Source organism: Nanorana parkeri, unplaced genomic scaffold (assembly GCF_000935625.1).
Source record: "Nanorana parkeri isolate BGI_ZX_2015 unplaced genomic scaffold, ASM93562v1 scaffold96, whole genome shotgun sequence".
Classification (NCBI taxonomy): Eukaryota; Metazoa; Chordata; class Amphibia; order Anura; family Dicroglossidae; genus Nanorana; species Nanorana parkeri.
Window position 1 is genome coordinate 1,765,146 of NW_017306364.1, and position 22,080 is coordinate 1,787,225.

General features: G+C 42.7%; 1 protein-coding gene across 1 annotated transcript in view; it reads left to right on the forward strand.

Moving 5' to 3' along the window:
- Positions 1 to 22,080, forward strand: part of SLC4A1 (solute carrier family 4 member 1 (Diego blood group)) — a 66,423-nt gene that overhangs the window by 24,291 nt on the left and 20,052 nt on the right. The window contains exons 4-6 of the mRNA XM_018552739.1: positions 6,437 to 6,516; positions 20,662 to 20,842; positions 21,488 to 21,623. Coding sequence (XP_018408241.1) covers positions 6,437 to 6,516; positions 20,662 to 20,842; positions 21,488 to 21,623 — 397 coding nt within the window. The remainder of the gene's footprint in view (positions 1 to 6,436; positions 6,517 to 20,661; positions 20,843 to 21,487; positions 21,624 to 22,080) is intronic.

Sequence of the window (22,080 nt, forward strand, 5' to 3'; positions counted from 1 at the left end):
GATAGCTTCCTTCTGGGTTTGGACCAAACCCGTGCTCATTGTTTTTCACAAGCATTGGCTTGCTAAGTGAACAGCCGTTATTCCTTTACAAATTCAATCCCAATGTGCTGTTCTGTAACCGCTGATGTCCTGTTCATAGCTGATATGAGTGAGACACTCACCCATTAATAGTTGCCCGCATGCCAGGAAAAATTGAGAGGACAATTTTCTGCAGTAGGACAAGATGGCAATGCTATGAGGCTATGGCAGTGGGGTGGCTTCTCCATCCTTTTTAAAAACCTTATCAAGGTCAATTAAAGGGATGGAGGAGCCAAAGCTGCTTCCTTGTCTTGGCCCCATTCTGCCCTAATCTATCTATGGTCCAACTTTCTTGAAGGTTTAGTCCTCATAAAATTGATATTTTACTTCTAAGTAGATGTTAGTGGGTTAGTTATAACAAACCAATTGCTGCTTCATTATCTCTTGGGGATTCAAGTGGTGAGAATTCATGCTACCTGTTGGATTATTTTTTTATCTAGTTGACAATATCAAGAATACAAAAGGGAATGGGGCACATCCAGAAACCCTACACCTTGGTGGGTCTACTCTGGACCTCATAAGAGATATAACATGCCACCCATAGATTAGTCCTCACGAGTCCACCCTTAAGGTGGGATTCACACCTTTCCATTATTCGTTTTCATACCTGCTTAAGTGACCTATTAACAAAAACATTGTCTACAGTAGATCTTATAAGGCACAATGATGCATCCAAAAATGGACAACGGACATCAATGCATCCAACAAATGTAAAGTAGCACCGTTTAAGACAATGGCTAACCTGAATACATGTGTTGATGTGTATGACTGGGTGATTGGGTCCTAGATAAAGTATCAGTTTTTGGTGATCTAACCCTTGAATAAATCCCTCATTAAATAAGATGTGTAGCTTTGTCCCAGCCTGGAAATCTATCACATATAGGAACTACTACTAAACATTGTACAGCCCTTCCGATAAGCTTAACCGTTTCTCAGTTGAATAGACAATAACATGGACTGAGGAAGAGTTAAGCGATGCAAAACAGATCCACTTTATCAAAACTGTTTACAGTCAGCAATGGTGAATTGCTGAGTAATTTAGTGTAAACATTGGTTGGATGAGTGACACCATATCTTGGTTATTGGAACAACTCAGACACGGCCGTTGATTGGCCAGCGCCAGGAAAAACAAGGGGTGTCCTCCAATAAAGGGCCTGAAGTGTCACCCTGTTTTCTCCATCCTGTCCCTTCGGAAGACATTGAGCAGGTGAGAAGCCCATCCGTTTCCATGTAATAATTTCTTTTTTTCTAGCCTTCTTGTGCTACCGTTTTCCTCCTCAGACTTTGTGAAGGCATTTTTATTTTTTCCTTTTCATTCCACTTTTAAGGGTGCTGTCGCTTCTTGTACCATTTTATCAGCTTTAAAGACATCATATCCTAGCATCAGCCTTTTTGATGCAAGGGACCTGACATTGTAGAGGAGTAAAGATTGAAGATATTAAATATATTAGTTATAAATTATGTATATTTCATTTTATCTATGACATTAAATCGGTATACATCTAGCTTTGTTGGAAATGATCCTGCGGACCAGAAGCCATACAGAGAAAAGAGGTTAAAAATATATAATAACATAATACAGGTAAGTTCAAAATTTCATTGGAACTGATACCTCAGTTTTCAGGAAATGGTATTACAGTATGTCACCATGGGACTCCCAAGGTGAAATTCCTGTACTTGATCCATCCACCTGCTACAGCTGTTATAAGATTTCTTGTATCGTATAGTACAGAGAATGCAGCAGGAGGAAAAGAACACCGTTTTGGCCGGTGCAGAGCCCAGTTCTCTCATACATTTAAGGATTTAATTACCATAGTCACTGAGATTTGTCAAATGCCAATAATATTCAAGAAAGGTTTGATTGAACAATTATTCTTTTCAGTGAAGAACCGTTCTAATTGACCTACATCCATAAAGAAATAGTAAATGTGTATATGCTCTTCTCTTAAAATGATTTACCTGCACAATAGAAGAAAGCACTTTATTGAGGATCTGTCTGAAATAGCAAAACACAAAGGGTCTGATTCCTTAAAACCGAAGAAAGAAAACGGAGAAAAAAAAAAGGGTTCTTGCCAACAAGAACAATTAAAAATACTTGTTCTATGTTTCAATGAAATGAATGATGAAACCTAACAACAACCTGCAAGATTTGTGCTCATTTTCTTTTCTCCAATTTTAAGGCATCAGCTCTAGAGAAAGAAACAGATGAATGGATAGATACATGGGTAGGTGGATGGATGGAAAGAGGATAGATAGATAGATAGATAGATAGATAGATAGATAGATAGATAGATAGATAGATAGATAGATAGGCAGCCCTATGAATGGACAGATAGAAAGCTAGATAGATAGGTGACTATATGAAAGGAAGGAAAATGGACAGATAGATAGGTAGGTGGATGGATGGAAAGAGGATAGATAGATAGATAGATAGATAGATAGATAGATAAATAGGCAACTTTATGAATGGAAAGAAAATGAACAGGTGGATAAATGGAAAGGGAATAGATAGATCTGGATGGATAGACAGATGGATGGATGAATAGATGAGATGGATGGATGGATAGACGAACAGAGGGAAGAAAGAAACAATGGATTTTTGGGTGGAAGGAAATCTGTGGTTACATTGAGTTGTCAAGCACCAGCTTGTGGTAGGCGTCTAAAGTGCAAACAAAAGATGAAGTAGTGTAAAACTGCAGATTGCACTATAGCATGTCATGGGTAGGTGGCCATTGGACACTAGTCATTGGTGGGCATTGCTTTTCCAATATTTTTTCAGGTAAAAGAATGACTAATTACCATCCACTTACTGTAACTGTCTAGCTGGAAATGTCCTGTTATACCTGGAGATACAATGAGGCACAGTAGTGTAGAGGAGCTACACCCATGGGAGGGTCCTTCCACTGCAGGAGAATGACTTTCTGTTGGGCTACAAGGTCACAACACATTAGTAAAAAATAAAACTCATGTAAGCTGGTATTTCCTGATATATTATGTTCAGGACATTTGTGGAATTCTGAACATTTTACAATCTATATACACAATCTAAAACCTTTTATAACAGAATGGTATCCTAAGACGTGTACTCCTAATACCTATATCTACAGAGCCAGTGGACATCTACCTAGTCCTTCCACAAAGCTGATTCCACCAATGGGTTAAAGTGTCTCTATAATTTGTTGGTGCTCTACATAGTTTACCGAAAATTGGAAGTTGTGGTAACTCCCACATGTGATGCTAAGCCTCCATGATTAAAAAGCTGAATTTCAATGAAAGGGTCGGGTCAGTGACAGTCACGCTGGAGAGAAAAGCGCTAGATGATGCTGGACTTTGCCAGGAAATGACTCTATCTGACTTGCTGCAGCTTCCAATGGACATTGTGGGAAGCACACAGTGTGCAGTGAAATCAGAGTAAGCTATTTCAGTACAGGGTAGGAGCCTGAAGGGAAGGCTGGAGAACCGCTTTAATGGAGTGTGGAGTGCTCAACGCTACTCTTTGCCTAGACACTGAAGGTGATCACTCAATGTGATAGTCTACAGCCATTGAGAAATTAGAATGACGTAATAAAATGAACATGGACTGCACAGCCACATATTTTATCTAATTAGTGGACTGCTACTTGTCAAAGTGTTCCTTTATAAAAACAGATCCCTTTTAGCAGAGAAGAGAATGACATAGATGAACTAACCGCAGGGTGGTAAGTAGAATACAACACAGGAAACCAATTTTAAATAGAGACTGGGAGATATATTTTGCATATTTTTAATGAATTCAGCCAGAGCCATAGCTTGCTCTTTTTGTGCCCGAGGCAAGAACAGAAAATTGTGCCCCCCAACAGACGTGTTTTGTTTTTTTAATTTATTTTTTATTATTATTATTTACATTTTTTTACTGTTGGGGGGGCTTTGGGGAAATGTCAGGGGTCTAAACAGACCCCTGACATTTACCTTTTGAAATAGAAAAAGGGATTGAGGACACAGAGTTCTCTGCCCATATAGGTGGGAGAGAGCTGCGGGATCCGAGGAGAAACTGGAGCCTGTGTCGCTCCTTCTCTCCCTGTCGAGCCGCAGCTGTGTTGGCCTCCCTGGCGCCCCTGTTGCCATTGGTGCCCTGTGCTCACCATGGCAAAAGGGGCAAGGGGGCACAGCCAGGCCGGCCCTGGCTACGCCCCCTCTCAGCTGCGCCTGTGGCAGGTGCCTCACTCGCCCCATGGAGGCTACAGCCCTGAATTCAGCACCCTGAGGCCTATTTATTAGGGCAGTTTTCATCAGAATTCATGCACAGTTGGCCACATCAGCCAATCAGATGACAACTTTTGCTTATGTAGAGCAGACAGAGCAATGTCAATTGATTTCTGATTGGTTGTTTATGGATGGCTAAGACCTCATCTACTGCTATAGTGCAGGGATTAGGTGTAGATAACATAATAAGTGACATGTATATCCTATTAGAGGTGACCTCTACTGTATAAAAGAGGCTCATGTGTCATTAGTAGAAGACACAGGTTTTCACTTTGTGCCTCTTAGGTATGTTGTAGACGGGTGTTTTTGTCAAATGCTGCCTTTTGTATTTGAACACACCACTGCTTTTATCCATGCAAAAGGCTGAGCTTGCTTTGCATCTCTGTAGAACCTGCTGCATCCAAAGAAAGGCAAAGCGGGTCAAATACAGTCTCAGGACAATCCTAGGCACTACGCCAGGGGTAGGCAACCTTGACACTTCAGCTGTGGTGAAACTTTAATTCCCATCATGCTTCTGGGAGTCATGCCTGTGGCTTTCAGTCTTTCAATGCCTCATGGGACATGCAGTTCCTTAACAGCTGGAGTGCCAAGGTTTGCCTATCCCTGCACTACACCATTTAAGTAAATGCAACTCACTGACCTGCTTAATTAAAGGGCAATTTGACTGATGCTGTCTATATTGTCTCTACCGATAGCAAAGTGAAGTCATGCTTCCACCCCATGGATGAGGATACCTATTGGGGGTAATTTATCAAAACCGGAGCAGGCAAAATCTGGAACAGCTGTACATGGCAACCAATCAGCTCCTCTCTCTCATTATCAAATCTTAACTGAACGGACTGAAGAGAGAAGCTGATTGGTTACTATGGGCAACTGCTCCAGATTCTATCTGCCCCAGTTTTGATAAATTGCTCTCATTGTCTTTTAGACATACCCTATAATGAGGCAGCCTAAGGCAATTGCCCCAGGCAGCATCCCTTTGGGGGGCGCTGTCCCAAGTTCCTAAGAGCTCTTAGCAACCTTTGGTGCTTGGTCTGGCGTCCTGCCTAGCTCACTGACTTCACCAGTTGACAAGAGCTGAGTAGGATGCTCTGGCTAGCTTCCTGGCGAGCTCCTGGCAACCAGTGTTGTAAGTGCCAGACAAAGCCACTGACAGCGCTGTCAGCAACTGACCTACAATTTTTAGCTCTGTTCCTGTTCATTTGTGAGTTTTGGATGTTCACCCCCAATTTTGTGTGCCCGTGTTAAATTCTCCATGATATAAAATAAAAATCCAACAGGAAGAGTTGGAGTCTCACATAATGGTCACAGCAGCCGTGGAGACCCAGGAACCTAGAAAGAATCAATGAGACATACAAGAGCCTGTCTGAAGGTTTAACTCTCAACCATCCACCAAACACTGAAATATTCATTTGTATGGACCCACCTTTCAAAGGATCGATACACCCCCAAATCTTCATTCCAGTTTTGGGTAGATACTAGTATTTTGATTATATCTTTCTCAAAGAATTCAGCAGCTAGTTGACTCCTCGTGTATTCATAATTCTACCAATTTGTTGCATCCATTACATGGGAATATCACTCTTCCTGTTGGATTTGTTCAGGTCACTTTATGTTATGGAGAATGCAACTGGAAGAGTGTGACTCCCTTACTGGGATTGTGGGGGAACCAGGGCTGAGAACTCTACTGTGTAGATCTCACTGCTGTTGTCCTTAATAATAGCCAAGGCAATTTTCAGGCCATTGCAACCACTTTTTCAACCAGGTTTTGACTGAAAGGACCTCCGGGATCACCTACCACCAACAGTTTTGATTGTTTTGATAAAAGCTGTTGGTGGCAGGCTACCTTAACCTTGTAAAGCTGACCTGAAAATTGCCATATGCATAACCAACATTATGAAGGCAATGGGTCATTCAGCTCTATGGGGTCAACCCACAATTGGAATATCCATTCTGACCCTTCAGTAATTTCTTGTTCAATATAATAATGCGCGGGGAAACTAAAATGTAGCATTTCTATTTGTTTAGAACCTGAGATCTGTACATTCAAATACTGTAGTATTTTATTGTCTTTTGTTATGCAGTATGGGCTTATTCTGGTCTCTCTATGTTGTAGATCCCTTCCAGGAGACCCCTGCCCCTTCATTTCCTGCTGAAACTCCATCCTTCATCCCACCCAAACGTGGAGTGGAAGAGGTAAGTTCCTATATTATCATTATTGGACGCTATATACAAAGACTAGTTGGATGAATAAACATACTGGATTTGTTCATTTTCCACCAACACATTTTATGGGCACTATACCCAGTACATAGACCATTATACCAGTCTCTGCCCAGAAGAGTTTACAATCTTCTTAAGGCAGCTTCTTGGCAAGGGTTGTCCACAAAATGCATTAATATGCATGCTCCGTTCATAAATGTGTCATGGTTATTCTGTACGACGGTTGTGTAACAATCAGACGTCCTGGCCGCCATGTCGCATCTGTGGTCAAGTGCTGTTATGCAGCTCCCAAAATCCAAGGTGGTCTCTAATATCTTTACTAGGGATGCACCGATACTTTTCGAGTACCAATACCTATACTTGCCATTTTCATGAGAACTACCAGGGTAGCAACGGTTGCAGCTGGGACCTGGCTCTGGTGCTCCACCACTGTCCTGAAATCATTAGTCTGTATTGTTTATTACAGTAGGAAGGAGCAATAACAAGGGTGAATGTATTGTGCGTCCTACTTCAAAATATTGGGGCGCAAGCATTAATAAAAGTTTTCAGTGAAAGTGTAAAGTGATCCACTTATTTGTGTGTCTTTAACTGTCACGAATTGTTATAGATTCCACCATGGAACTTTCTGAATCATGTGACAAAAAGTCATGCTGGTATTTTCTATGCTGAGGGCTTTTTGACAGGTGTCACAGCTCTCCTTTCAACATAAGAGCTTCTTAAAGGGCCAGTCTACCCATACTTGATACTTTAGTTCAATTGTTCTCAACCTGTGTAAAGTCAGGACCTACATTTGAAATTGGTAATTAAGTCGTGACCCAAGTCCCAGTAGTGCATGTGGCGGCACGGGCGATCGAACTTTGAGAGAGAGGCGCGTTTGGGGTGCCATTCAAATGAATGGCAATGTGACGCACCTCCCACACCAGAACGTGCGGTAGGTGCGAGTGCATGGTACATTGCATTACTCGCACAGGACTGTGATTAACGCACTGTATTAGTGTGAATGGGCCCTCAAAAACATACAACACAACCAAAGACACAATCTCACACACATTCCAAAGAAAATATTTTAAAAAATGTTTTTGTTTTGTTAAACCACCCAGTCTCCCTACCTTATGAGGACTGGAGTGGATCCTCAGTCTGAGGTCCAGTGTGGGCTGCTGTGCTGTGACGGAGCATCATTCATATGTGCATTGCTTGTACAGCTGCCTTGCGTGCCCTGCCTGGAGAGGTGCCAAGAGCCAGAATGTGATGTCACTCCGGTCCAGGCACCTCTACAGGACATGTGAGGGAGCTGTAAGCGATGCACGTATGTATGGGGCTCCCTCGAGGCCATAACCCCAGCCCACCCCACCTCAAGCTGACACTTGGCACCGAGCAGCATATTTTGAATGGCTGCTCAGCACGAGAACTGACAGTGCTGCGCTAGGGGGAGAGTGAGAAGCCTCTCACCTAGAACAATGGAAGGCACGTGGCGACCCAATGACCATGGGGTCGTGACCCACTTTTGGGTCACGACCCACAAGGTTTAGTTATTGGTGGTCTAGACAGCCTTAGGCTTCTTATATGTCTTGCATACTTCAAGAGTGAGATCTCCCTCTATAATGCCAGAATCTGTTCTCCAAGTGGAGGTTTCGGGTGTTCCCGCCCCTGTTACATTCATAATATAAAATAAATACAAATTTAGAAGGCAACCTCTTGTAATGGCCACAGCAGACATGGGAACCCACGTTGAACTCTCTACCACCAACTGAATCAAGCGACCAACCAGATATCATACTTCATTCCTGTTTAGGGGGGTTTAGAACAATGATTGCTAATTGACGTCTTATAATATGTTGTCATTAAACAAGGCAAGGTGTGTTGATGTAATCTTTTACCAGTTTAGAGCTGCTGCAGCAATGATGGTTGATTTTTGATCATCTGCAGCACTCTGCACATTGGTGTTTTCCTTAAAGGGAACCCCTATCGAGAGAAACATGAGGGTCGCCATTGTTGATCTCCTTCTGAATATGCCAGTTGCTTGACTGTCATGCTCACCTTGTGGCTTCTCTTATTTTGTGAGTGGCTGATCCTGATTAGGTGACTAAAGGAACCAGAGACAGCCCGCTTATTCAGAAGCAGATCAGCAATGGCCTGCTCCATATTTTTACCATAGTAAGTGTCCTCTAATTTAATTCTGTTAAGGCCTCAAGGCACACAGGCGAATGTAAATTGTGGGCGCATTTCCGTATTTATAACAGCCAATCAGAAATGACCTTTTGTTGGACTGGATGCTAAATTCTGGTTGGCTGATGGGTTACTGCGCGTTGTACATTAGGCCTCATGCGCCCAGGCACAGGAATTAATAGAATTTAAATTGTGAGCAAATTTCTGTGCACGGCTGCAGGGTACAGCTGACCATAGCGATCAATGGGTGTAGGAGGCTCTATGCCCGTATATACCTCTACTTGCCTAAAACCAAGCCAGTCTGCATCCAGGGGCCTACAGCTTTATCCATGAATGGGTTTGCGCAAGCAACGGCATATCCTGGCCTAGAGCCACCAACACCTATTCACTGCTATGGAGATATGCCTTAAATTTACATTCTACAGCAATTGAGTCCTATGGTGCAAAGTGCACTAACCCATCAGCCAACAAAAGCATCCAGTCCACATATTCATTTTTGATGGACTGTCCGATGGACTATGGTGGCCACTTCACATTAACTGAGGTCACTATTCATCTGCAATGACCATCTGGTTCACTGACCTGATACTTGATGTTATCATTCACCTTCTCCTGTGTCTCCCTCATCTGCTGATCCTCCTCTCCAGCATAGCTCAGGGTGTGTGTGCAGGAATGGCAGGCTGTGTTTACAGATGAAACATTCCCTCGTATTGTCACTCACCCGCAGCGGTTATAAACTAGACATAACTGCTTCAACTTTTGCCGGCACCCAGGGATGGCAGGACTTGAAGGGTTAACCTCACCACGGTCATGTCATCAATGGTTTCTTGTCATCTGAGATCATGCCACGGGGGGATCCGGATCTGCCCTACCCTGCATCATGGAATCTCACTTCTCCTGCTGCAGTGGAAGGATTTCTAGTCTTCCTGCTAGGTCACTTTAAAGGGGGATCTAGGCAGACAGATAAATACAGTACACTGTTACATTGCATATATATACTGTATAACGTATAAAACAAAACCTGAGCTGAACAAAAGCCCGTCAGCATAGACCTTAAGGGCCCATTTATGTCACATCAGTTGATTGCACAGAGCTTCCTGCAATAAAAAGCAGTCACTGGTGCTCTCTTTCCTTGTGTAGGGTGACTAGTCTCGTCTCCTCCCCCTCCTGTAATAAAGACCGGTCACTGGTGCTCTCTTTCCTTGTGCAGGGTGACTGGTCTTGTCTCCGCCCCCTCCTGTAATAAAGACCGGTCACTGGTGCTCTCTCTCTCTCCTTGTGCAGGGTGACTGGTCTTGTCTCCGCCCCCTCCTGTAATAAAGACTGGTCACTGGTGCTCTCTCTCTCCTTGTGCAGGGTGACTGGTCTTGTCTCCGCCCCCTCCTGTAATAAAGACCGGTCACTGGTGCCCTCTCTCTCCTTGTGCAGGGTGACTGGTCTTGTCTCCACCCCCTCCTGTAATAAAGACCGGTCACTGGTGCTCTCTTTCCTTGTGCAGGGTGACTGGTCTTGTCTCCACCTCCTCCAGTAATAAAGACCGGTCACTGGTGCTCTCTCTTCTTGTGCAGGGTGACTGGTCTTGTCTCCACCCTCTCCTGTAATAAACACCAGTCACTGGTGCCCTCTTTCCTTGTGCAGGGTGACTGGTCTTGTCTCCACCCCCTCCTGTAATAAAGACCGGTCACTGGTGCTCTCTCTCCTTGTGCAGGATGACTGGTCTTGTCTCCACCTCCTCCAGTAATAAAGACCGGTCACTGGTGCTCTCTCTTCTTGTGCAGGGTGACTGGTCTTGTCTCCGCCCCCTCCTGTAGTTTTCTTTAGGCAGTTTGTAGTAGGTGGGGCCTGCTGGGCCCCTCCCACAGATCTGCTCTCTGCTCAGGCTTAATGCATCACAGTGATGATGTCACGGCTTCAGGTAATATCTGGATTCAACTTTAAAACGTATCTAAACCCAAAAATGTAAAATATTGAACCTATCAGTTTTTACATGTGGTAGCTGCATTATTTTCTTTATTTGGGCTTTTTGTTTCCTTTATTTACCCCTGGTGATCCTGCCAGCACCCCACTTTCTGTCCTAGGCTGACCACACTCAATCGCTGAACTGTATCTATGAAGGAGCAGCCTGGTCACCTTAACAAAGGACTACAGAACACCTCCCCATCATCATCTTCATAACATAGAAGGAGCTGTTTTGCAGTCCTGTCCTAGGGTGACAACACTCAATCACAGTACTGTATCTATGTCGGAGCACCGTTATCACCTTAGGCTGCTCTATATGTATTGGCTAAAGATCTGCAGTTGTCTTTCATGACTTTATGTAAGGTAGCAGCTTATGAGCAGGAAAATCCAGCATGTGGTCATTACATCTGTATTTGTGGGCGGAATATACCCTTGGGCTAGATACACACGTCAGGTCGACAAGTTCTCATTACAAGACTGGGCTACATTGAAGATACTATCTCCTGCTAAGGAGCGACTTAACCTTTCATTAGCAAACACCTAATTTACAACACATTGAAATCAATGACTTACAAATGAAGTGCGGGCACAGAAATGCGTACATGGATCAGTAGCATGAATACATTGTTGTTGTTTGTTGCATGAGTTTTGGATAGAATAGGGAAGGGCTGAACCAATCAGGGTTTTTTTTTTTTTTGCTGTCTTTCCCATCAATGAGATTTCCCTTAATTTCCTGTCTTGGAGACACAACAGGAAGTGAAGGGACTCTCTCTACACTTAGGACAAATTCCCTTTTGGGCAGCTGTCACTGCAAAAGTGTCCCCATTGGGAGATTTCTTCTCTATGTAAAATCTTGAATTTTCCATCACTGTCCTGGACATAATAGTCAACTTGACGAATAAAGACGCTGAAAATCTGACAAGGGTTCTAACCCTCTACCACTCCAAAAATGAAACTCTAAAACTAAACCCCCCCCAAAAAAAGTTTGCTTTAGATACACTTTAAGACATACTTGTAGAGCCTAACTCCATAGGAGCTTGGACACCACAACCTGCACATTAAGCTTGTTGGTGCAATGTGGTGCCATTCATTCTGAATGGCAACCAAATGGGAAGTCTCATTCTAAATGGCACCCAAATGGGAACACTCATTCTAAATGGCACCCAAATGGGAGCTCTCATTCTGAATGGCAACCAAATGGGAGCTCTCATTCTAAATGGCACCCAAATGGGAGCTCTCATTATGAATGGCAACCAAATGGGAAGTCTCATTCTGAATGGCTTCCAAATAAGAGCTCTCATTCTTGATGGCACCCAAATAAGAGCTCTCATTCTTGATGGCAACCAAATAAGAGCTCTCATTCTTGATGGCAACCAAATGGGAGCTCTCATTCTTGATAGCAACCAAATGCAAAATGTCATTCTGAATGGCAACCAAATGGGAAGTCTCATTCTAAATGTCACCCAAATGGGAGCTCTCATTCTGAATGGCACCTAAATAGGAACTCTCTTTTTAAATGACATCCAAACGGGAACGCCTATTGTGAATGACACCTGAATGGGAAGTCTTATTTTGAATGGCACCCAAATGGGAAGTCTCTGTCTGAATGGTACCCAGTTGGGAAGTTTTATTCTGAATGGCACCCCAATTGGAAGTCTTTTTCAGAATAGCACCCAAATGGGAATTCTCATTCTGAATGGTACCTAAATGGGAAGTCTCATTCTGAATGGCACCTAAATGGGAAGTGTCATTCTGAAGGGCACCCCAATTGGAAGACTCATTCAGAATGGGAAGTCTCATTCCAAATAGCACCAAAATTGGAAGTCTTATTCAGAATGGCACCAAATGGGAAGACCCATTTTGAATGGCACCCAAATAGGAAGTTTCATTCTGAATGGCATCCAAATGGGAACTCTCATTCTAAATTGCACCCACATGAGAAGTTTCATTCTGAATGGCAACAAATGGGAAATCTCATTTTGAATAGCACCAAAGGGGAAGTCTCATTTTAATTGGCACCCAACTGGGAAGTCTCATTCTCAATGGCATCCAAATGCACTTTGCTGTTGGACATGCCTTGCAGCTCACCAGAACGCACATATTGTAGTTCATTGGGTTATGAAAAAATAGCGTTCGCACCTTTTTTGATGCATTAAGAAGTCCATTTTAATGATTGGTCTGCCTTAACACAAAGTTGGTTAAAGGAGAAAAAAAATAACACATATACTCACCTCTCTGCTGCAGTATACTCACCTGCCTATAATATATAGTATAGTATAGTGTATAATAATATTGTCTAGATCCTCCTTTCATGGCTCAGCTATGTCCTATCATCTGATAGCGGGCATCAGCCCACTATCAACTGACTTCAGGTCACAGGAGCACATTAGTAAACCATTTTCCATTGTATTAAAGATCAGAAGCTGGTTAAAGTTGGTTGCCATTGCCTAAAAATTGGCATTTATCCTTAAACATTTTTAACAATCTATTGGCTTTTTTCACCAGGACCCAACATTCCAAGCCTTGGACCGTTCCTGGATCTAAGGGATAGTTGCCACTTTTGTATCTGCCCCTAGCCCTAGTAACCCCAAACTTGTAAGTTTATCAGGGGAAACAATTCATCAGTATAATCAATGATCTCTCCACTGTCCCCAGACCCGCATAATCACACTCAGCACTGGTGTAAGGACAGACTGATTTTCAGGTTTGTCCAGAATCTTCATGCTTACCTTCCCCCCCGTTCCTCCTTCTCTTACCAGCAACGATCAGACATAAAAGGCCAATGAAGTGTACCCTCTTTGCGATAATGCGCCCTCTTACTCAATGGAGACCCTGCAGGGGGGGCACATGGCTCCCCTCTGCCTCCTGACTCTACTTTTCTGGGTAAGAGATCCGGGACATAAAGATTGGAATGTTAAAGTGTGTGCAGTCATTACGGCTAAATTGTGTTTCTATTTACACCATTTATGTGTGTAAAGGATGTTTATGGTGTGTTTATATATATATATATTGTCTGTATACGGATAAAAAACTGGCATGCGGAAAGTATTTATAGTAAATCCACACTCAGCTATTTATTTGTGTTTTTGCCTATGGTATGCAGTATGTGCTTTGCGTATTTCTATGCCAAGTGCAGAAATGAATCTATGGAGGTAACTGTTGGTAATAGAAATATTACTATAACATTCAAGCAACAAGGGAAACCAATCACAATTTTTGCTAGTCAGAATGCCTATCTGGTTACCCTGAAGTATATCTAAACTCAAGAACAAAAATATAATAGATGGCAGCCTGCTAGTCCTTAGATGTGGTGGCTGCATTCGTTTTCATTTGTCAGGCTAAGTATTCTGCCCGTGTTTGAAAATCCCCATTGACCCTGCCAGACATGCAGTGTCCTTGTAACTTAGTGTGCACCTTAACACAAGGCATTGACCCTGCCAGACATGCAGTGTGCTTGTAACTTAGTGTGCACCAAACTTAAATAGACAATGTTTTCTGCCTTCTCTTTCTCCTATGTGGACTACAGAACATCTCACCCCTATAGACTAGAGAAGAAGAGGTGTTCTGTAGGCTTAACACACTTTCTCTCTAAGGATGACAACACTGCTCCTCCATAGATATCAGTGATTGACCATTGCTACCCTAGAGCAAGAATTGTGTTACTGGCAGGATCTTCTTGTAAAAATAATGGAAAAAAAGGCTAAAAATAAAAACTAAATCTGCAATATATTACATTTTTGTTCTTGGGTTTTAATGCACTTTAATCTGAGCTTGATATGGTTCAAATTCAAGCAGATTTGGAATCCAGCTCACAGGGCATGGGAGCAGAACCGAAGTCTCTCATCTCATGAGTCTGCTGTGTACAATCTCTTTGACTTGAGAGAATTGGAAACCTGGCCAGCACATTCCCGAGGCTCAAGAGACGGTGTTCCCGGGGCAGTGGTCACAGCCAGTGATGAGATGTCAGAAGAGTGCCTTTAGTTACAGTGGCAGATGTGTACCGTTAAAGTGTTAGTCTAACAAGAACAGATATTTCTGGTTTGGTGGATACTAAGGAGGTTAATTCTTATATCTCTCAAGGTCTTTATCAGTACGAGATTCCCTGTATTGTTCCCCTGTTGATGTTAGACCACTAGAACTATTACAAAGGCACATCTGAATGTTACCACGCATGAATGTATTCTGCATTATTGATCATCCAGGGCATACAGGATAGCTGAGCTGACATATTGTATGTAATGGCCATGGTCATGGCTCGGAATTGGGAATCCTACTTTTGAGTTCCTCAGAGATACAGTAATGTGGTTGTATATCTGTATATCTCACATTAATGGATGAATGAGAACCTTCACAGACAGTAATCTGGTGGGTCATTTTAAAGGTTCAGTCAACCCAAAGGGGGAGCCTGGTTTGATGAGTCGAGTCAGCCCTTGGCTTCTTTTATTTCTTGGACATGCCAACTCTGAGATCTCCCTCTATAACTTGTCCATCTGAGAGACTTTGACTTTGTCCCTGTCCATCTGGGAGTTTCAGATGTTTCCAGCCACCTTTGTGTGTTCCAGCTCTTCCTGTTACATTTTCCAAAATATAAAATATATATATATATATTTACAAGTTCTCATTACAAGACTGGGCTACATTGAAGATACTATCTCCTGCTAAGGAGCGACTTAACCTTTCATTAGCAAACACCTAATTTACAACACATTGAAATCAATGACTTACAAATGAAGTGCGGGCACAGAAATGCGTACATGGATCAGTAGCATGAATACATTGTTGTTGTTTGTTGCATGAGTTTTGGATAGAATAGGGAAGGGCTGAACCAATCAGGGTTTTTTTTTTTTTTGCTGTCTTTCCCATCAATGAGATTTCCCTTAATTTCCTGTCTTGGAGACACAACAGGAAGTGAAGGGACTCTCTCTACACTTAGGACAAATTCCCTTTTGGGCAGCTGTCACTGCAAAAGTGTCCCCATTGGGAGATTTCTTCTCTATGTAAAATCTTGAATTTTCCATCACTGTCCTGGACATAATAGTCAACTTGACGAATAAAGACGCTGAAAATCTGACAAGGGTTCTAACCCTCTACCACTCCAAAAATGAAACTCTAAAACTAAACCCCCCCCAAAAAAAGTTTGCTTTAGATACACTTTAAGACATACTTGTAGAGCCTAACTCCATAGGAGCTTGGACACCACAACCTGCACATTAAGCTTGTTGGTGCAATGTGGTGCCATTCATTCTGAATGGCAACCAAATGGGAAGTCTCATTCTAAATGGCACCCAAATGGGAACACTCATTCTAAATGGCACCCAAATGGGAGCTCTCATTCTGAATGGCAACCAAATGGGAGCTCTCATTCTAAATGGCACCCAAATGGGAGCTCTCATTATGAATGGCAACCAAATGGGAAGTCTCATTCTGAATGGCTTCCAAATAAGAGCTCTCATTCTTGATGGCACCCAAATAAGAGCTCTCATTCTTGATGGCAACCAAATAAGAGCTCTCATTCTTGATGGCAACCAAATGGGAGCTCTCATTCTTGATAGCAACCAAATGCAAAATGTCATTCTGAATGGCAACCAAATGGGAAGTCTCATTCTAAATGTCACCCAAATGGGAGCTCTCATTCTGAATGGCACCTAAATAGGAACTCTCTTTTTAAATGACATCCAAACGGGAACGCCTATTGTGAATGACACCTGAATGGGAAGTCTTATTTTGAATGGCACCCAAATGGGAAGTCTCTGTCTGAATGGTACCCAGTTGGGAAGTTTTATTCTGAATGGCACCCCAATTGGAAGTCTTTTTCAGAATAGCACCCAAATGGGAATTCTCATTCTGAATGGTACCTAAATGGGAAGTCTCATTCTGAATGGCACCTAAATGGGAAGTGTCATTCTGAAGGGCACCCCAATTGGAAGACTCATTCAGAATGGGAAGTCTCATTCCAAATAGCACCAAAATTGGAAGTCTTATTCAGAATGGCACCAAATGGGAAGACCCATTTTGAATGGCACCCAAATAGGAAGTTTCATTCTGAATGGCATCCAAATGGGAACTCTCATTCTAAATTGCACCCACATGAGAAGTTTCATTCTGAATGGCAACAAATGGGAAATCTCATTTTGAATAGCACCAAAGGGGAAGTCTCATTTTAATTGGCACCCAACTGGGAAGTCTCATTCTCAATGGCATCCAAATGCACTTTGCTGTTGGACATGCCTTGCAGCTCACCAGAACGCACATATTGTAGTTCATTGGGTTATGAAAAAATAGCGTTCGCACCTTTTTTGATGCATTAAGAAGTCCATTTTAATGATTGGTCTGCCTTAACACAAAGTTGGTTAAAGGAGAAAAAAAATAACACATATACTCACCTCTCTGCTGCAGTATACTCACCTGCCTATAATATATAGTATAGTATAGTGTATAATAATATTGTCTAGATCCTCCTTTCATGGCTCAGCTATGTCCTATCATCTGATAGCGGGCATCAGCCCACTATCAACTGACTTCAGGTCACAGGAGCACATTAGTAAACCATTTTCCATTGTATTAAAGATCAGAAGCTGGTTAAAGTTGGTTGCCATTGCCTAAAAATTGGCATTTATCCTTAAACATTTTTAACAATCTATTGGCTTTTTTCACCAGGACCCAACATTCCAAGCCTTGGACCGTTCCTGGATCTAAGGGATAGTTGCCACTTTTGTATCTGCCCCTAGCCCTAGTAACCCCAAACTTGTAAGTTTATCAGGGGAAACAATTCATCAGTATAATCAATGATCTCTCCACTGTCCCCAGACCCGCATAATCACACTCAGCACTGGTGTAAGGACAGACTGATTTTCAGGTTTGTCCAGAATCTTCATGCTTACCTTCCCCCCCGTTCCTCCTTCTCTTACCAGCAACGATCAGACATAAAAGGCCAATGAAGTGTACCCTCTTTGCGATAATGCGCCCTCTTACTCAATGGAGACCCTGCAGGGGGGGCACATGGCTCCCCTCTGCCTCCTGACTCTACTTTTCTGGGTAAGAGATCCGGGACATAAAGATTGGAATGTTAAAGTGTGTGCAGTCATTACGGCTAAATTGTGTTTCTATTTACACCATTTATGTGTGTAAAGGATGTTTATGGTGTGTTTATATATATATATATTGTCTGTATACGGATAAAAAACTGGCATGCGGAAAGTATTTATAGTAAATCCACACTCAGCTATTTATTTGTGTTTTTGCCTATGGTATGCAGTATGTGCTTTGCGTATTTCTATGCCAAGTGCAGAAATGAATCTATGGAGGTAACTGTTGGTAATAGAAATATTACTATAACATTCAAGCAACAAGGGAAACCAATCACAATTTTTGCTAGTCAGAATGCCTATCTGGTTACCCTGAAGTATATCTAAACTCAAGAACAAAAATATAATAGATGGCAGCCTGCTAGTCCTTAGATGTGGTGGCTGCATTCGTTTTCATTTGTCAGGCTAAGTATTCTGCCCGTGTTTGAAAATCCCCATTGACCCTGCCAGACATGCAGTGTCCTTGTAACTTAGTGTGCACCTTAACACAAGGCATTGACCCTGCCAGACATGCAGTGTGCTTGTAACTTAGTGTGCACCAAACTTAAATAGACAATGTTTTCTGCCTTCTCTTTCTCCTATGTGGACTACAGAACATCTCACCCCTATAGACTAGAGAAGAAGAGGTGTTCTGTAGGCTTAACACACTTTCTCTCTAAGGATGACAACACTGCTCCTCCATAGATATCAGTGATTGACCATTGCTACCCTAGAGCAAGAATTGTGTTACTGGCAGGATCTTCTTGTAAAAATAATGGAAAAAAAGGCTAAAAATAAAAACTAAATCTGCAATATATTACATTTTTGTTCTTGGGTTTTAATGCACTTTAATCTGAGCTTGATATGGTTCAAATTCAAGCAGATTTGGAATCCAGCTCACAGGGCATGGGAGCAGAACCGAAGTCTCTCATCTCATGAGTCTGCTGTGTACAATCTCTTTGACTTGAGAGAATTGGAAACCTGGCCAGCACATTCCCGAGGCTCAAGAGACGGTGTTCCCGGGGCAGTGGTCACAGCCAGTGATGAGATGTCAGAAGAGTGCCTTTAGTTACAGTGGCAGATGTGTACCGTTAAAGTGTTAGTCTAACAAGAACAGATATTTCTGGTTTGGTGGATACTAAGGAGGTTAATTCTTATATCTCTCAAGGTCTTTATCAGTACGAGATTCCCTGTATTGTTCCCCTGTTGATGTTAGACCACTAGAACTATTACAAAGGCACATCTGAATGTTACCACGCATGAATGTATTCTGCATTATTGATCATCCAGGGCATACAGGATAGCTGAGCTGACATATTGTATGTAATGGCCATGGTCATGGCTCGGAATTGGGAATCCTACTTTTGAGTTCCTCAGAGATACAGTAATGTGGTTGTATATCTGTATATCTCACATTAATGGATGAATGAGAACCTTCACAGACAGTAATCTGGTGGGTCATTTTAAAGGTTCAGTCAACCCAAAGGGGGAGCCTGGTTTGATGAGTCGAGTCAGCCCTTGGCTTCTTTTATTTCTTGGACATGCCAACTCTGAGATCTCCCTCTATAACTTGTCCATCTGAGAGACTTTGACTTTGTCCCTGTCCATCTGGGAGTTTCAGATGTTTCCAGCCACCTTTGTGTGTTCCAGCTCTTCCTGTTACATTTTCCAAAATATAAAATATATATATATATATTTAAAATCCAGCAGAGAAGGAGAATGAGAACCCCTCATAATGGTCACAGCAGGTTTGCAGACCTACGAACTTTGCACAGAGATCCCACTAACAGAGCCCCCTAGAGATACATGCAATTGTCAGGAGATTCAAAGGGTATTCAAAGCCCAAACCCTAAAGCCATTTCTTTTTTGATGTGTTCCATTGAGGAAATCCACCTCCCATCCCAGAGACACAACAGGAAGTGAGTAGTAATCTCTTCAATGTGAAGGTAAATTCGCACTTAGACTGTTCCAGTGACCACTGTAAAATTTTGGCTGTCCCATCAATTTATGTAGGGATGCACCGATACCGTTTTTTCGGTATCGAGTACCGACACTGATGCTTCCTCTGACATGGAGCCGGCTTCCCGAGCAAACGGGAAGCTGGGCGGCGGGTAAGGACATGCCACCCGGCTACCTGATTGCCCGGGAAGCCGGCTTCATGTAGTTAGGGTGGCTCGACTGCCCAGCTTACTGATTGGCCAGGAAGCCGGCTCAATGCTGATTGGCTGGGAAGCCGGTTTCCCGGCCAATCAGTAAGCCCGGCAGCGAGTAATGACCCACCTCCCAACTTCCTGATTGGCCGGGAAGCCGGTTCCATGCTAACTGGCTGGAAAGCTGGCTTCCCAGCCAATCAACAAGGAGCTGACTCAATGCTGATTGGCCGCTCCCGACACTAGTATTGGTATCGGTACATTCCTAAATTTTTGTACCAGCAACGATGGTAATATTTTGCAGCTCACCAGTCCCTATATGAGGTTGTTGCACCAGTTTTCTTTTTCAGGCTTCTTTTCCTTTATGTTCACCAAATGTTCCTGCCAGTAACGTACCTCTTATCCTAGGGTAACAAAACTGCTTCTCCATAGATACAGTACAGTGAGTGTGTGTTGTCTTAACTATGGTATCTCAGAGATATAAAACAATGATCAGAAAATGAATGCGCAGGCATCTCCCCAAAACTAGAAGGCAGCCATTTGGTAAGCTGATGACATTCATGAGAAGACAACCTATCACGAGGCATAGAGTGATGTCTCAGATCCATACAGATGGACAGGCCACATTCCCATATTGACTGTCACTTTGTGCCTATACACAGGAGGCACTTTGATGTATTCCTACAATTTATCATTTCCATGCTTTGTGTTCTTCGTTTGTTTTTATTCCCATGGCTGCTTCTCTACCCTGCTAATTTCTTGCCTTTTATGTTTATTAGGCATATGTGGAGTTGCAGGAGCTAGTCATGGACCCTAATAATGATATGCACTGGGTGGAGGCTGCTCGCTGGCTTAAGAATGAAGAAGGCTTCCAGGAAGATCTGAAGCAGTGGGGAAAACCTCAGCTGTCCTACCTCACATTCCGCAGCCTGCTGGAGCTACGTCGGTCTCTAAAAAAAGGTATATTTTGCTATAAAACCATATGTGGGAAGGACATAGCAAAGAAAGCAAACCAAAAAAATAGATGTAACATTGAATAAGCTGAAGGATTTTTAAAGCCAATATGAAAAATTCCAAGTTTCAGACCAATCAGGTTTGCTAAATGCAAATGTGCTGACAATAATCATGCTGGTGGCTGGAGAGAGTGCGCTGAGTAGAGGGATTCTCTACTTGTGCTACTTGTCTTCTGCTGTTGCTTCACTGTCCGATTACAGGTTGGGGCAGGGAGGTGATCAAGCTGTATTGCCTAACTGCAGCAGAGAAAAGGCTAGTCACCAACTAGCTCTACTGCCTAGCAGAGAACGGTGTAGGAAGCCGGAGTTGACCCTTCTAGTAGACACTGGCACTATCCCAGCCTAAAACATGGCCTCCACCAAGTCTAGGATGTGAGACTATTTCAGTTAATATAATGATGGCAAATATAGTATGGAGTAGTGGACAGGTTATTGGTATTCCAGGTTGTGTGATATTGTACAGGTTTTAAGAATCATGGAAAAATATTGCAAATAAATCGATTGCACTGATTGAAAATCGGAATTAAACATGTGACTTTCTTTTTCATCTCCCCATCTGGGAAAATAAATGTCTGTAATGTTTCATCACTAGGCACAGTGATTCTAGACCTGGCGGAAAAAACTCTTCCTGGAATCTCCAGTCATGTCATTGATCAGCTGATTTATGAAGGTCGTCTCCATCCTGATAACAGGGAGGAAGTCCTGAGAGCCCTACTTCTACGCCACAAGTAAGTAACCCACTTGCCCAACTGAGAGACCAAGCCTTTCCAAACTGATTACTGATTATTCCTCCTCAAAGGATGACTTCATTTCGACTGGTGATTGGTTGTTGAACTTTTTTTAGGGATCCACATATAAATTGTAAGCTCGATTCAAAAAATGTGGGTTTCCAAAGAGCAGTGTCCAATAATAGCTGTTTTACCTTCGTCTGGGCCATGACCATTGGTGTAAGATATTGAAGTTGATGGACATTTGTCATTATATCTATGTAACAAAATTACTTTTACATTGTTCTGGGACGGGTTGGGGAGGGATATAATTTGAGCACCTTTGTCTTGCCCCTACCTGTCAGACACAAAACATTGTGCAAGCATTTACTATCCTGCCTTACTGTGTTCCCCCAATCCCAATATGTTGAACATGGCAGGGTAGGACCATGTTAGCAAAGCCATAGCAGTACCATAT